The sequence below is a fragment of the Heptranchias perlo genome, chromosome 12 (assembly GCF_035084215.1).
Source record: "Heptranchias perlo isolate sHepPer1 chromosome 12, sHepPer1.hap1, whole genome shotgun sequence".
Taxonomy (NCBI): Eukaryota; Metazoa; Chordata; class Chondrichthyes; order Hexanchiformes; family Hexanchidae; genus Heptranchias; species Heptranchias perlo.
Window position 1 is genome coordinate 58,529,426 of NC_090336.1, and position 15,607 is coordinate 58,545,032.

General features: G+C 53.6%; 1 protein-coding gene across 1 annotated transcript in view; it reads left to right on the forward strand.

Annotated features, from left to right (window-relative positions):
• The window catches only part of LOC137328057 (solute carrier family 13 member 1-like), a 47,371-nt gene that overhangs the window by 8,450 nt on the left and 23,314 nt on the right, over window positions 1-15,607 (forward strand). The window contains exons 2-4 of the mRNA XM_067994173.1: window positions 9,325-9,577; window positions 13,440-13,568; window positions 14,459-14,595. Coding sequence (XP_067850274.1) covers window positions 9,479-9,577; window positions 13,440-13,568; window positions 14,459-14,595 — 365 coding nt within the window. The 5' untranslated portion in view covers window positions 9,325-9,478. The remainder of the gene's footprint in view (window positions 1-9,324; window positions 9,578-13,439; window positions 13,569-14,458; window positions 14,596-15,607) is intronic.

Below are 15,607 nucleotides of genomic sequence, written 5' to 3' on the forward strand. Positions count from 1 at the left end.
CCACCTCTCTACCCTCCTTTAAGATGCTCCTTAAAACCTACCTCTTTGATTGGTCAGCTGTTCTAATATCCCCTTATGTGGTTCCATGTCGAATTTTGTCCGATAACGCTCTTGTAAAGCACCTTGGGATATTTTACTACGAAACAGGCGCTATATAAATGAAAGTGGTTGTTGATGTTGCCCTTACAATTGTCCCAGCTGGGTGGGGGTGAGAGAGTGGAGGTGGGTGGAGAGGGTGGAGGTGGGTGGAGAGGGTGGAGGTGGGTGGAGAGGGTGGAGGTGGGTGGAGAGGGTGGAGGTGGGTGGAGAGAGTGGAGGTGGGTGGAGAGAGTGGAGGTGGGTGGAGAGGGTGGAGGTGGGTGGAGAGGGTGGAGGTGGGTGGAGAGGGTGGAGGTGGGTGGAGGTGGGTGGAGAGGGTGGAGGTGGGTGGAGAGGGTGGAGGTGGGTGGAGAGGGTGGAGGTGGGTGGAGAGGGTGGAGGTGGGTGGAGAGGGTGGAGGTGGGTGGAGAGGGTGGAGGTGGGTGGAGAGGGTGGAGGTGGGTGGAGGTGGGTGGAGAGAGTGGAGGTGGGTGGAGAGAGTGGAGGTGGGTGGAGAGAGTGGAGGTGGGTGGAGAGAGTGGAGGTGGGTGGAGAGAGTGGAGGTGGGTGGAGAGAGTGGAGGTGGGTGGAGAGAGTGGAGGTGGGTGGAGAGAGTGGAGGTGGGTGGAGAGAGTGGAGGTGGGTGGAGAGAGTGGAGGTGGGTGGAGAGAGTGGAGGTGGGTGGAGAGAGTGGAGGTGGGTGGAGAGAGTGGAGGTGGGTGGAGAGAGTGGAGGTGGGTGGAGAGAGTGGAGGTGGGTGGAGAGAGTGGAGGTGGGTGGAGAGAGTGGAGGTGGGTGGAGAGAGTGGAGGTGGGTGGAGAGAGTGGAGGTGGGTGGAGAGAGTGGAGGTGGGTGGAGAGGGTGGAGGTGGGTGGAGAGGGTGGAGGTGGGTGGAGGTGGGTGGAGGTGGGTGGAGGTGGGTGGAGGTGAGGGGTGGAGAGGGAGGGGGTGAGGGTGGAGAGGGAGGGGGTGAGGGGTGGAGAGGGAGGGGGTGAGGGGTGGAGAGGGAGGGGGTGAGGGGTGGGAGGGAGGGGGTGAGGGGTGGGAGGGAGGGGGTGAGGGGTGGGAGGGGAGGGGTGAGGGGTGGGAGGGAGGGGGTGAGGGGTGGGAGGGAGGGGTGAGGGGTGGAGGGAGGGGGTGAGGGGGTGGGAGGGAGGGGGTGAGGGGGTGGGAGGGAGGGGGTGAGGGGTGGGAGGGAGGGGGGTGAGGGGTGGGAGGGAGGGGGTGAGGGGTGGGAGGGAGGGGGTGAGGGGTGGGAGGGAGGGGGTGAGGGGTGGGAGGGAGGGGGTGAGGGGTGGGAGGGAGGGGGTGAGGGGTGGGAGGGAGGGGTGTGAGGGGTGGGAGGGAGGGGGGTGAGGGGTGGGAGGGAGGGGGTGAGGGGTGGGGGGTTGGAGGGGGGGGGTGGGAGGGAGGGGGGGAGGGGTGAGGGGTTGGAGGGAGGGTGGGTGGGAGGGAGGGTGGGGGGTGATGGGTTGGAGGAGGGAGGGTGGGGGTGATGGGTGGAGGGAGGGAGGGTGGGGGTGATGGGTTGGAGGGAGGGAGGGTGGGGGTGAGGGGTTGGAGGGAGGGAGGGTGGGGTGAGGGGTTGGAGGGAGGGAGGGTGGGGGTGAGGGGTTGGAGGGAGGGAGGGTGGGGGTGAGGGGTTGGAGGGAGGGAGGGTGGGGGTGAGGGGTTGGAGGGAGGGAGGGTGGGTGGGGGTGAGGGGTTGGAGGGAGGGAGGGTGTGGAAGGGGGGGTTGGGAGGGAGGGTGGGGGGAGAGAGTGGAGGTGAGGGGTTGGAGGGAGGGTGGGTGTGGAAGGGGGAGTGGGAGGGAGGGTGGGGATGAGTGGAGGTGAGGGGTTGGGGGAGGGAGGGTGGGGATGGGTGGGGTGAGGGGTTGGAGGGAGTGGGAGGGTGGGTGGGTGGGGGTGAGGGGTTGGAGGGAGGGGAGGGTGGGGGTGAGGGGTTGGAGGGAGGGGAGGGGTGGGCGGTGAGGGGTTGGAGGGAGGGAGGGTGGGGGAAGGGGGGGTGGGAAGGAGGGTGGGTGGGGGTGAGGGGTTGGAGGGAGGGAGGGTGGGGGTGAGGGGTTGGAGGGAGGAGGGTGGGGGTGAGGGGTTGGAGGGAGGGAGGGTGGGTGGGGGTGAGGGGTTGGAGGGAGGGAGTGGGGGGGTGAGGGGTTGGAGGAAGGGAGTGTGGGTGGGGGGTGAGGGGTTGGAGGGAGGGAGGGTGGGTGGGGAAGGGGGGTGGAGGGAGGGTGGGGGTGATGGGTTGGAGGGAGGGAGGGAGGGGGTGAGGGGTTGGAGGGAGGAGGGAGGGTGGGGGTGAGGGGTTGGAGGGAGGAGGGTGGGTGGGGGTGAGGGGTTGGAGGGAGGGAGGGTGTGGAAGGGGGGGTTGGGAGGGAGGGTGGGGGTGAGGAGTGGAGGTGAGGGGTTGGAGGGAGGGTGGGTGTGGAAGGGGGAGTGGAGGGAGGGTGGGGATGAGTGGAGGTGAGGGGTTGGGGAGGGAGGGTGGGTGGGGGTGAGGGGTTGGAGGGAGGGTGGGTGGGGGTGAGGGGTTGGGAGGGAGGAGGGTGGGGGTGAGGGGTGGAGGGAGGGGAGGGTGGGGGGGTGAGGGGTTGGTGGGAGGGGAGGGTGGGTGGGGGTGAGGGGTTGGGAGGGAGGGTGGGTGGGTGGGGTGAGGGGGTTGGAAGGAGGGTGGGTGGGGAAGGGGGGGGTGGGAGGGGAGGGTGGGGGGTGAGGGGTTGGAGGGAGGGAGGGAGGGGGTGAGGGGTTGGAGGGAGGGAGGGAGGGTGGGGGTGAGGGGTTGGAGGGAGGGAGGGTGTGGAAGGGGGGGTGGGAGGGAGGGTGGGGGGAGAGAGTGGAGGTGAGGGGTTGGAGGGAGGGTGGGTGTGGAAGGGGGAGTGGGAGGGAGGGTGGGGATGAGTGGAGGTGAGGGGTTGGGGGAGGGAGGGTGGGTGGGGGTGAGGGGTTGGAGGAGGGTGGGTGGGGGTGAGGGGTTGGAGGGAGGGAGGGTGGGGGTGAGGGGTTGGAGGGAGGGAGGGTGGGTGGGGGTGAGGGGTTGGAGGAGGGAGGGTGGGTGGGGGTGAGGGGTTGGAGGGAGGGAGGGTGGGTGGGGGTGTGGGGTTGGGGGAGGGAGGGTGGGTGGGGGTGAGGGTTGGAAGGAGGGTGGGTGGGGAAGGGGGGGTGGGAGGGAGGGTGGGGGTGAGGGGTTGGAGGGAGGGAGGGTGGGGGTGAGGGGTTGGAGGAGGGTGGGGGTGAGGGGTTGGAGGGAGGGTGGGTGGGGGTGAGGGGTTGGAGGGAGGGAGGGTGTGGAAGGGGGGGTTGGGAGGGAGGGTGGGGGTGAGGGGTTGGGAGGGAGGGTGGGTGGAGAGAGTGGAGGTGGAGGGGTTGGAGGGAGGGTGGGGTGTGGAAGGGGGAGTGGGTGGGAGGGTGGGGATGAGTGGAGGTGAGGGGTTGGGGGAGGGAGGGTGGGTGGGGGTGAGGGGTTGGAGGGAGGGTGGGTGGGGGTGAGGGGTTGGAGGGAGGGAGGGTGGGGGTGAGGGGTTGGAGGGTGGGGGTGAGGGGTTGGAGGGAGGGAGGGTGGGTGGGGGTGAGGGGTTGGAGGGAGGGAGGGTGGGGTGGGGGGGTGAGGGGTTGGAAGGAGGGTGGGTGGGGAAGGGGGGGTGGGAGGGAGGGTGGGGGTGAGGGGTTGGAGGGAGGAGGGAGGGGGGTGAGGGGTTGGAGGGAGGGAGGGGAGGGTGGGGGTGAGGGGTTGGAGGAGGGAGGGTGGGTGGGGGTGAGGGGTTGGAGGGAGGGAGGGTGTGGAAGGGGGGGTTGGGAGGGAGGGTGGGGGTGAGGGGTTGGAGGGAGGGTGGGTGGAGAGAGTGGAGGTGAGGGGTTGGAGGGAGGGTGGGTGTGGAAGGGGGAGTGGGAGGGAGGGTGGGGATGAGTGGAGGTGAGGGGTTGGGGGGAGGGAGGGTGGGTGGGGGGTGAGGGGGTTGGGGGGAGGGAGGGTGGGTGGGGGTGAGGGGTTGGAGGGTGGGTGAGGGTGAGGGGTTGGAGGGAGGGTGGGTGGGGGTGAGGGGTTGGAGGGAGGGTGGGTGGGGGTGAGGGGTTGGAGGGAGGGTGGGTGGGGGTGAGGGGTTGGAGGGAGGGTGGGTGGGGGTGAGGGGTTGGAGGGAGGGTGGGTGGGGGTGAGGGGTTGGAGGGAGGGTGGGTGGGGGTGAGGGGTTGGAGGAGGGTGGGTGGGGGTGAGGGTTGGAGGGAGGGAGGGTGGGGGTGAGGGGTTGGAGGGAGGAGGGGTGGGGGGTGAGGGGTTGGAGGGAGGGAGGGTGGGGGTGAGGGTTGGAGGGAGGGAGGGTGGGTGGGGGTGAGGGGTTGGAGGGAGGGTGGGGGTGGGGGTGAGGGGTTGGAAGGAGGGTGGGTGGGGAAGGGGGGGTGGGAGGAGGGTGGGGGTGAGGGGTTGGAGGGAGGGAGGGAGGGGTTGGAGGGAGGGAGGGAGGGGGTGAGGGGGTGAGGGAGGGGAGGGTGGGGGTGAGGGGTTGGAGGGAGGGAGGGTGGGTGGGGGTGAGGGTTGGAGGGAGGGAGGGTGGGTGGGGGTGAGGGGGTTGGAGGGGAGGGAGGGTGTGGAAGGGGGGGTGGGAGGGAGGGTGGGGGTGAGGGGTTGGGAGGGAGGGTGGGTGGAGAGAGTGGAGGTGAGGGGTTGGAGGGAGGGTGGGTGTGGAAGGGGGAGTGGGAGGGAGGGTGGGGATGAGTGGAGGTGAGGGGTTGGGGGGAGGGAGGGTGGGTGGGGGTGAGGGGTTGGGGGGAGGGAGGGTGGGTGGGGGTGAGGGGTTGGGGGAGGGAGGGTGGGTGGGGGTGAGGGGTTGGAGGGAGGGTGGGTGGGGGTGAGGGGTTGGAGGGAGGGTGGGTGGGGGTGAGGGGTTGGAGGGAGGGTGGGTGGGGGTGAGGGTTGGAGGGAGGGAGGGAGGGGGTGAGGGGTTGGAGGGAGGGAGGGAGGGTGGGGGTGAGGGGTTGGAGGGAGGGTGGGTGGGGGTGAGGGGTTGGAGGGAGGGAGGGTGGGTGGGGGTGAGGGGTTGGAGGGAGGGAGGATGGGTGGGGGTGAGGGGTTGGAGGGAGGGAGGATGGGTGGGGGTGGAGGGGTTGGAGGGAGGGAGGATGGGTGGGGGTGAGGGGTTGGAGGGAGGGAGGATGGGTGGGGTGAGGGGTTGGAGGGAGGGAGGGTGGGTGGGGGTGAGGGGTTGGAGGGAGGGAGGGTGGGTGGGGGTGAGGGGTTGGAGGGAGGGAGGATGGGTGGGAGGAGGGGTTGGAGGGAGGGAGATGGGTGGGGGTGAGGGTTGGAGGGAGGGAGGGTGGGTGGGGGTGAGGGGTTGGAGGGAGGGCGTGGGGTGGGGGTGAGGGGTTGAGGGAGGGTGGGAGGGTGAGGGGTTGGAGGGAGGGAGGGAGGGTGGGTGTGGGGTTGGAGGGTGGGTGGGGGTGAGGGGTTGGAGGGTGGGTGGGGTGAGGGGCCGGGGGGGGTAGTGGGGGTTGGTGGGTGGGGAGGGAGGGCGGGCGGGGAAGGGGGGGGTTGGGCGGGCGGGGAAGGGGGGGGTTGGGAGGGAGGGCGGGCGGGGTTGGGGGTGCGGGCGGGGAAGGGGGGAGGGCGGGTTGGAAGGAGGGGTGGTTGGGAGGGAGGGAGGGGAAGGGGGGTTGGGAGGGTGGGTGGGTGGGGAAATGGGGTAGGTTGGGGAAGGGGGGGTTGGGAGGGAGGGTGGGTGGGGAAGTGGGGGTGGGGTGGGGAAGGGGGGTTGGGAGGGAGGGTGGGGTGGGGAAGTGGGGTGGGGTGGGGAAGGGGGGGGTTGGGAGGGAGGGTGGGGTGGGGAAGTGGGGTGGGGTGGGGAAGGGGGGAGTTGGGAGGGAGGGTGGGTGGGGAAGTGAGGTGGGCGGTGGGGAAGGGGGGTTGGCAGGGAGGGTAGGGGGGGAAGGGGGGGTTGGGGGTAGGGTGGGTTGGGTGGAGGGGAGGAGTAGGGGCTGGACCGTCCTGCCCCGGGCACTTGGAGGTCCTGCCGATATTAATGGCAGGACCTCGTCATAAATTTCTTCTTCTGTTTCCTGCCCAGCAGCTGGCCAGATTGACTGTTGGGGACGGCCCTGCTAACGGGAGAGATCAGAGCTTGGTTGGGGGGACATGGATCAAAGCCCGGCAAACAGGAGGAAGAGTTCGGGGCTCAGGATCAGACCTTGGAGGGTGGGGGAGGGGGTCGCCGAGAGGCCGCAATCGGCAGAAGGGAGGCTGCCTCCCTCCTGGCCCACAAGGGGTGCTCTTTTTAAAAAAGAAACTAACCTGCTGGAGCCGGCAGCTCTCACCACCTGCACTGTGGGAACATAAGAAATAGGAGCAGGAGTAGGCCAATCGGCCCCTCGAGCCTGCTCCGCCATTCAATAAGATCATGGCTGATCTGATCCTAAACTCAAATATAAATTCATGTCCAATTTCCCTGCCCGCTCCCCGTAACCCCTAATTCCCTTTACTTCTAGGAAACTGTCCATTTCTGTTTTAAATTTATTTAATGATGTAGCTTCCACAGCTTCCTGTGGCAGCAAATTCCACAGACCTACTACCCTCTGAGTGAAGAAGTTTCTCCTCATCTCAGTTTTGAAAGAGCAGCCCCTTATTCTAAGATCATGCCCCCTAGTTCTAGTTTCACCCATCCTTGGGAACATCCTTACCGCATCCACCCGATCAAGCCCCTTCACAATCTTATATGTTTCAATAAGATCGCCTCTCATTCTTCTGAACTCCAATGAGTAGAGTCCCAATCTACTCAACCTCTCCTCATATGTCCGCCCCCTCATCCCCGGGATTAACCGAGTGAACCTTCTTTGTACTGCCTTGAGAGCAAGTATGTCTTTTCTTAAGTATGGACACCAAAACTGTATGCAGTATTCCAGGTGCGGTCTCACCAATACCTTATATAACTGCAGCAATACCTCCCTGTTTTTATATTCTATCCCCCGAGCAATAAAAGCCAACATTCCGTTGGCCTTCTTGATCACCTGCTGCACCTGCATACTAACGTTTTGATTTTCTTGCACTAGGACCCCCAGATCCCTTTGTACTGCAGTACTTTCCAGTTTCTCGCCATTAAGATAATAACTTGCTCTCTGATTTTTCCTGCCAAAGTGCATAACCTCACATTTTCCAATATTGTATTGCATCTGCCAAATCTCCGCCCACTCACCCAGCCTGTCTATATCCCCTTGCAGGTTTTTTATGTCCTCCTCACTCTCTACTTTCCCTCCCATCTTTGTATCATCTGCAAATTTTGATATGTTGCACTCGGTCCCCTCCTCCAAATCGTTAATATAGATTGTAAAGAGTTGGGGACCCAGCACCAGCCCCTGCGGAACACCACTGGTTACTGGTTGCCAGTCCGAGAATGAACCATTTATCCCGACACTCTGCTTCCTGTTAGAGCCTGATTTAAATATGATAATGAGGTGTCCCGCCTCTCCAAGATGGGACACACGTGCACCTCGCTACCCGCCGCCATAAAAATGGCATCAGACGCAATCCCCCAATTATTTTTTATTTTTAACCCCGACCCCCCCCCCCCCCCCCACCCACCCGATATGGGGGGGTTAATATCCAGTGGGAGCCTGACATGTCCTGTTCTAAAGTACGTTTAGTGATGAAGTCATCACGTTTAATGATGAAGTACCTTTTCGACAGAGGTATGTCAGTATGACACCAATGCCAGCTCACTTTTCAGAACTCAAAAGCATCAATTTTGTAGTATGACTTTCTTTTAATTATTTCAACAATTACTCAATCTCACTGAGGCTAATGATGATGGATTACTGCGTGAGTACTTGCAAACTTGAGGAAAATACATAAGTATAAAAAGGTATTATGTAGATTAGCTCTGAGAACTAGATTTATCTGTTCATAAATTCAAAAGCAGACTCCATTTCTACAAAGTGTTCTGCCACCAAGTTTGGTGGAATGTCCATCAAGATTACTGGGGTAAAAAAACCTCCCAAAGGAACCCGAAACCTCACTACAATGTCTTTGCTGCTTTTGAAGTAGAATCATTGTAGACATTTCCTTTAAATGTACAGTATTGGAGCAGTGTAAACAGATAGCTGGCTTTGGTACTGATGATTGAGCCTTTGATCTCCATGGCTATTTCCAGACAGTACCAGAATGGGTCATTAAATCTACGACATTTCTCTTCCTGCTCCATGGTTCACAGTTGGGCTGGTAAGTGTGGGGCAGGGTAGTGAAAAATAGGTAATACCCTCCTCGTCCTCATCTTAGCATTGTTGCTGTTTTAGGGTGTGGTGTGATGAGTGAAGTTAAGGGTTGTTTTTTGCTCAGGAAGGACAGGGAATATCAGCTGAGTCATCCCAGATCTGTCTCCAATGCCTGTAAGTAGGCAGTGACAGGGCAGAAATGACAGAGGCCGGAGTGCTGGTAGTCTGCTCCTGAGAGACTGGAAGGGAGTAGAGGGGGAGAAAAAATAACTTTAGGTGGCAGTCTCACCACTGGGAAGTTATTAACAAATCCTTCAAACTGTTTTTATCACATTGGTTTGATGACATATTTTTGCATCTGACCTAATTGCAGGGAATGATTCTAAAATCTTCCACTTGCCGACATGGCAATGATTCATTGTGTTTTTAAAAAAATGGTGTCTCACTATCCTAAAATGAGAAATCTGCAGTCTTGTTTGCAATAGTACAGCTGCATTGGCCTTCAACTTGGGTATGAATGTAAAAGCCAGGTAATGTTTTTGTTTTGATTATGCCTCTGTGAAGTGCTTTGGGCCGCTTTTCTGCATTAAAAGTGCTATATGAACGAACGTTATTATTAATTATGCCATTAATAGCAGATAAAGGGATCTGACCAGCTCAACGGCAAAGGCTACTGTCCCCTTATGTCACTAGCTTAATCAAAACGTTCAAGGAATAGCTTTAGGACAATAAAGAAAATGGACTGAAAAAACAAAATTCTTGTATAAATCCTGGGGTTTTGGTACCCTCCGTGACAGAATTATGGTTTGTGCCACACAGGTTACCGAACACACCAATAAAAAAAATTGTATTGCATTTGGTAAGGGAGGGTGTTTTAATGAAATCTATGGTTAAAAGGAATGGATCACTTTGTTCATTGAAATCTGAGTCTGTCCCCAAACATAGTTAACAGGCAATTAGTTTCTATGCAATCTCATCTTTCAAAGCTATGTTGTTCCGCCTTGTGGTGTCCAGGACTGTTCGCTCTTGCAAACTTTCCTTTTTTGTTTTTCAGTCAACAATATAAACTCTCAAGGTTGCGTATCCTTTGGGGTCTGTCAGCAGGATTGTCTTTTAAAGGAAGACTTTTATTGCTGGTAGGAATTGCTACTGTCATCAAAAGCGGATTTCTGATTAATTGAAGACCGTGGAGGAAGCTGACGATTGCAATGGCTGTCATTGGGAAACTGTGGGCGAACAGAAACACCTTGGTTACGTTTCTTACTCCTTTACTTTTACTACCTCTGCCCCTGTTCAGCCGTACACCGGTAAGAATTTGTTTCGACTACACTTAAAGCAAATCAACTAATTTACCATTGCTCTCAGATTTTTTAGAAAAGAATTGAGCAAATCATTTTTATATATATTTTGTGCAATTGGAAATCAATTAAAGTAGTGTCAAGGCAAATCTATCTGCACCAAATAAACTTTGGATCAGAGGCTTTTTTTATTTTACAGGTCACAGAGCAAATAAAATAAAATGTTAAGTTAAGTTGCTTTTGTATTACAGGCCAAGTCTTGGGAAAATGGCCTATGTACACTACACCCACTCCCCCCCACCTTGCATTTACATTGGAATACTGTAACTGGTCACCATGTAACCGGGAATGCAAAGCCAATCCTGGTATATTGCATATGTGCAGACACTAGCATTGTGGATAGGGGAGTGTATATGGATATTGTCTATATGGACTTTCAGAAGGCATTTGATAAGGTTCCACACAAGGTTATTAGCAAAAATGATAGCGCATGGAATTGGAGGTAACCTTGTGACCTGGGTCGGTAATTGGTTGGGAGGTAAGAGACAAGGAGTAGGGTCAGAGGGTTGATTCTCTGATTGGCGGGATGTGACAAGTGGTGTTCCCCAGGGATCCATACTGGGGTCTCAGCTTATCGTATATATCAATAACTTGGATGAAGGAATAGAGAGTTGTATATCCAAGTTTGCAGATGATACTAATTTAGGAGGCACAGTAAGTTGTGTGGATGGTAGGAGGAAGTTACAAAGGAACATAGACAGACTAAGTGAGTGGGCAAAACTATGGCAGATGGAGTTCAATGTGGGCTACTGTGAGGTTTGGATAGGAGAAAGACAAATTGGAATATTTCCTTAATGTTGAGAGACTAGGAGCTGTGGGAGAACAAAAGGATTAGGTGTCCATGTACACAAATCACTAATAGCTATTGCATGGGTACAAAAAGTAATCAGAAGGATTATTGAAATGTTGGTCTTTATTTAAACGGGGTTGGAATTCAAAGATGAGCAAGTGATGCTTAGTTGTACAGAACTTTGGTCAGACCCCATAAGGAGTACTGCGTTCAGTTTTGGGCATTGAATCTCAAAAGATATATTGGCCTTGGAAAAGGTACAGTGCAGATTCACCAGAATTATACCAAGGCTTAAAGTGTAAGATATGAGGATAGGTTGCATAAATTTGTCTTGTCTTCCCTTGAGTTTAGAAGGCTGAGGGGTGATCTAATCAAGGCTGAGGGGTGATCTAATCAGCCATGATCTTATTGAATGGCGGAGCAGGCTCGAGGGGCCGATTGGCCTATTCCTGCTCCTATTTCTTATGTTCTTAAAATGATAAAGGGATTTGATAGGGTAGATACAGAGAAACTATTTCCTCTAGTGGAAGAATCCAGAACATAAGAACATAAGAAATAGGAGCAGGAGTAGGCCAATCGGCCCCTCGAGCATGCTCCGCCATTCACTAAGATCATGGCTGATCTGATCCTAAACTCAAATCTAAATTCATGTCCAATTTCCTGCCCGCTCCCCGTAACCCCTAATTCCCTTTACTTCTAGGAAACTGTCTATTTCTGTTTTAAATTTATTTGATGATGTAGCTTCCACAGCTTCCTGGGGCAGCAAATTCCACAGACCTACTACCCTCTGAGTGAAGAAGTTTCTCCTCATCTCACTTTTGAAAGAGCAGCCCCTTATTCTAAGATTATGCCCCCCAGTTCTAGTTTCACCCATCCTTGGGAACATCCTTACCGCATCCACCCGATCAAGCCCCTTCACAATCTTATATGTTTCAATAAGATCGCCTCTCATTCTTCTGAACTCCAATGAGTAGAGTCCCAATCTACTCAACCTCTCCTCATATGTCTGCCCCCTCATCCCCGGGATTAGCCGAGTGGACCTTCTTTGTACTGCCTCGAGAGCAAGTATGTCTTTTCTTAAGTATGGACACCAAAACTGTATGCAGTATTCCAGGTGCGGTCTCACCAATACCTTATATAACTGCAGCAATACCTCCCTGTTTTTATATTCTATCCCCCTAGCAATAAAAGCCAACATTCCGTTGGCCTTCTTGATCACCTGCTGCACCTGCATACTAACTTTTTGATTTTCTTGCACTAGGACCCCCAGATCCCTTTGTACTGCAGTACTTTCCAGTTTCTCGCCATTAAGACAATAACTTGCTCTCTGATTTTTCCTGCCAAAGTGCATAACCTCACATTTTCCAATATTGTATTGCATCTGCCAAATCTCCGCCCACTCACCCAGCCTGTCTATATCCCCTTGTAGGTTTTTTATGTCCTCCTCACTCTCTACTTTCCCTCCCATCTTTGTATCATCTGCAAACTTTGATACGTTACACTCGGTCCCCTCCTCCAAATCGTTAATATAGATTGTAAAGAGTTGGGGACCCAGCACCGACCCCTGCGGAACACCACTGGCTACTGGTTGCCAGTCCGAGAATGAACCATTTATCCCAACTCTCTGCTTCCTGTTAGATAACCAATCCTCCACCCATGCCAGAATATTACCTCCAATCCAGTGATTCTTTATCTTGAGCAATAATCTTTTATGTGGCACCTTGTCGAATGCCTTCTGGAAGTCTAAATACACTACGTCCACTGGTTCCCCTTTATCCACCCTGTACGTTATGTCCTCAAAGAACTCAAGCAAATTTGTCAGACATGACTTCCCCTTCGTAAAGCCATGCTGACTTTGTCCTATTAAATTATGTTTATCCAAATGTTCTGCTACTGTCTCCTTAATAATAGACTCCAAACTTTTACCCACCACAGATGTTAGGCTAACTGGTCTATAATTTCCAGCCTTCTGCCTACTACCCTTTTTAAATAAGGGTGTTACATTAGCAGTTTCCAATCTGGCGGGACCTTTGCCGAGTCCAGAGAATTTTGGAAAATTATTACCAAAGCATCCACAATCCCTACTGCCACTTCCCTCAAGACCCTAGGATGTAAGCCATCAGGTCTAGGGGATTTATCCGCCTTGAGTCCCATTAGAAGAAGGGGGCATAATCTTAAAATGAGAGCTAGCCAATTTAGGAGTGAAATCAGATGCACCTTTTCACACAAAGGGTAGTGGATGGTGAGGACAATTGAAATCTTCAAGACTGAGATCGATAGATTTTTGTTAGGAATGGATGTCAAGGGATATGGAGCTAAGGCAGATAAATGGAGTTGAGGTACAGATCAGCCATAGTCTAATTGAATGGCGGACAGGCTCTAGGGGCTGAATGGCCTACTCCTGTCCCTTACATACCTTGACCAGTGCGCATGCTTGAAGTACTGACAACATTACATTATGCATTGATATGTAACCAGAATGAATTACTGCTTTCGCCTACATGCTAGGGATAGTGAGTTTTTTTTTTAAAAAAGGGTCTTCCTGGCCACGGATCTGAATAGCTTCAGCGAGTTTAACTTGTGGTTGCCACGGTTGTGTGAGACCCATATCGGATGCTGGCATCTCAATGTAAAAACAGCTTCAATTTTCATCATGTAAATGTAACAACATCAACACGAAAAGTCTAGTACAATAAAGATATTTTTAAAAAGGTTGAGAATCCTTTGTGCCAGTGATCTGCTCAGGATTGGAGAAACTGATGCTTCTCATCTGGACAACTGGCTAATAAATAAAAGCTATCAACCTAGGGAGTTTCCTCTTTGTGCAAACATGGAAATTATATCTTCACTATATTTAAATGATTATTTCTCCCTATGGTGCAGCATGGTGATTTATTTATATTGAGAAACCTAGGTGAAGAGTCAAGGCCTGTTGTACCAAGGTTGAAAAGACACGCTTGGCTTTTGGTAAGTTTTCACGCAACATTGCTAATTGTTTGAACGTTATTCCCCCTTCGACAGGAGGCTGCTTGTGGTTTCACTCTGCTGGTCACTGCTGTGTACTGGATTTCTGAGGCTGTACCCCTGGCAACAGCAGCAATGGTGCCGGCTTTTCTGTTCCCAATGTTTGACATTATGAAATCCAGCCAGGTGAGTTGATTGTTGCCTTAGGCAATTAGGGAAATAATTACCTGCTTGGCCCATTTCAAGCTTTTACAGTCAAATGAGGGATGAACTGCTATTAAGGTTAATTTCACTCTTAACAAATGCCTCAGCTGAAGCATCTGCAGCTGAAACCCAACTGGTTCACTAATGTCCCTTAGGCAAGGAAACCTGCCGTCCTTACCAGGTCTGGCCTGTATGTGACTCCAGTTCCACATTAATGTGGTTGGCTCTTAACTGCCCTCTAGTAAGCCACTCAGTTCAGGGCAATAAATGCCGGCCTTGCCAGCGACGCCCACATCCCGAGAATGAAGGGCTCGAGATGGAAAGAAAATTTTGTATTTATAGAGCTCCGTATCACATTGCTCCCTGTGATTGGTGAGAACGAGCTCACGTAGGAAAAAAGAGAGCAAGGGAATACTACATAGAAGAGTCTCGCTGTTAGTTAACCGCTCTGCCTACCTATTGTCTCCCTAAGTATATGGAATTTTTTTCAAGGCCAGCACCTATGAGAGTATTTTACTCAAAGTGAAACCCATGATGTGCTGGTGGGTGGATGATTTGCTCTGTGAATACAAATTGGTACTTAAGGCATTTATAGCAAAACATGTACGTCAAAGGAGAAACTCTTCTGTTCTTGACCATGGAAGGACTAGCCTCCTTCCATGGTCAAGTGCTGCACTGTCAGAGGTGCCGTCTTTCGGATGATATGTTAAACTGAGGCCCTCTGAAACACGCAGATGTGATACCTCAATAATTGTATGTGGAGCTATGGAACCGATGCAGCAACGTACTGATGGATGTGAACACAGCCAGTTTTCTTGCTAAATGTTGTTGCCTCTGCTTGTGTTAAAAGTTCTGTCTTATTTTTCCACTAGGTGGCAGCTGAGTATTTTAAAGACATCCATCTGCTGCTGTTTGGAGTGGTGTGCTTGTCAGCAGCTATACAGAAATGGAACCTGCACCGGAGAATTGCACTTAGGATGGTGATGGTGGTTGGAGCTAATCCAAGCTGGTAAAACAAGTGGCATTCATGTGATATTTGTCAAAGCACGGGGTATATTATTTTTGTGGCAAAATATGAAATGTTACGTTGCTAAATGTTTACAGTCCCAGGCATGTTTTGACAACTGAGATAAGACTATAAAGAATTTCATTAAAAGTGTAAGTAAAACAACTGCCCTTAGATTTTCAGATCAGTGTTGTTTTAACCAGTTTTGAAAAAAAAAATTAGGTCAAATTCGGGATAAGTAACACCAATCAAAAATCCGATTTATTGTTTTTGAATTGAATAATTCACCTTCAATTGTCCGCCATTTCCTCAGTCTCCAGGTCCAGTGTAGATTAACTTACTGCTTATTAATGGTACTTAATCAAGTAACAATTTTAATTTTAATCAATTATTTTTGAAACATAAATAACTTCTTAGTTGCATGTCTAAAGTGCTTAATGGTGCAAATTTTGAAAGGGTAAGGAATTATTTTAGCATAATAGTGGAAATCTTCAGTTAAGTACTGGATCATTTGCTTCCCCCCCACCCCCCCATATCTAATTTCTTTTCCCTTCCTCACCTGAAGATGTTGACTTAGATTTGGTATAGTTCAATTGTGCTGTGCCCACCACACCCCCCCCCCCCGATATTTCACCCAAGAGCCAATTCTTCAAGCGGTGAGCGTTGGTGGGCTATTTGGCTGCAGGGACATTGCAGCCAATCTTGTCCTCACCCAATGCCCACACATGTTCACAGGTAAGCTTCCAACTGCTTATCTAGCTGGGACCACCCTATCTCTCGGGGCATTGGCTTCCCAAGTGGGAAGAATCCCAGCCCCTACTAGAAGGCTGCTCTTCCTAGTTCCATAAATGAGCTAGTTTGGCTGGTCATTCATCAACGTTATTCTGGAGGACCTCATTATCCGACTACTGAGTTTAGCATAGTTCTCCTGTAGGGGGTGGTGGTGTGTCAGCTTCACCTCTGACTTCTGAGCGGTTCGAATCGCTCCCACTCCCTGGGTTCTAGACTTTGGACT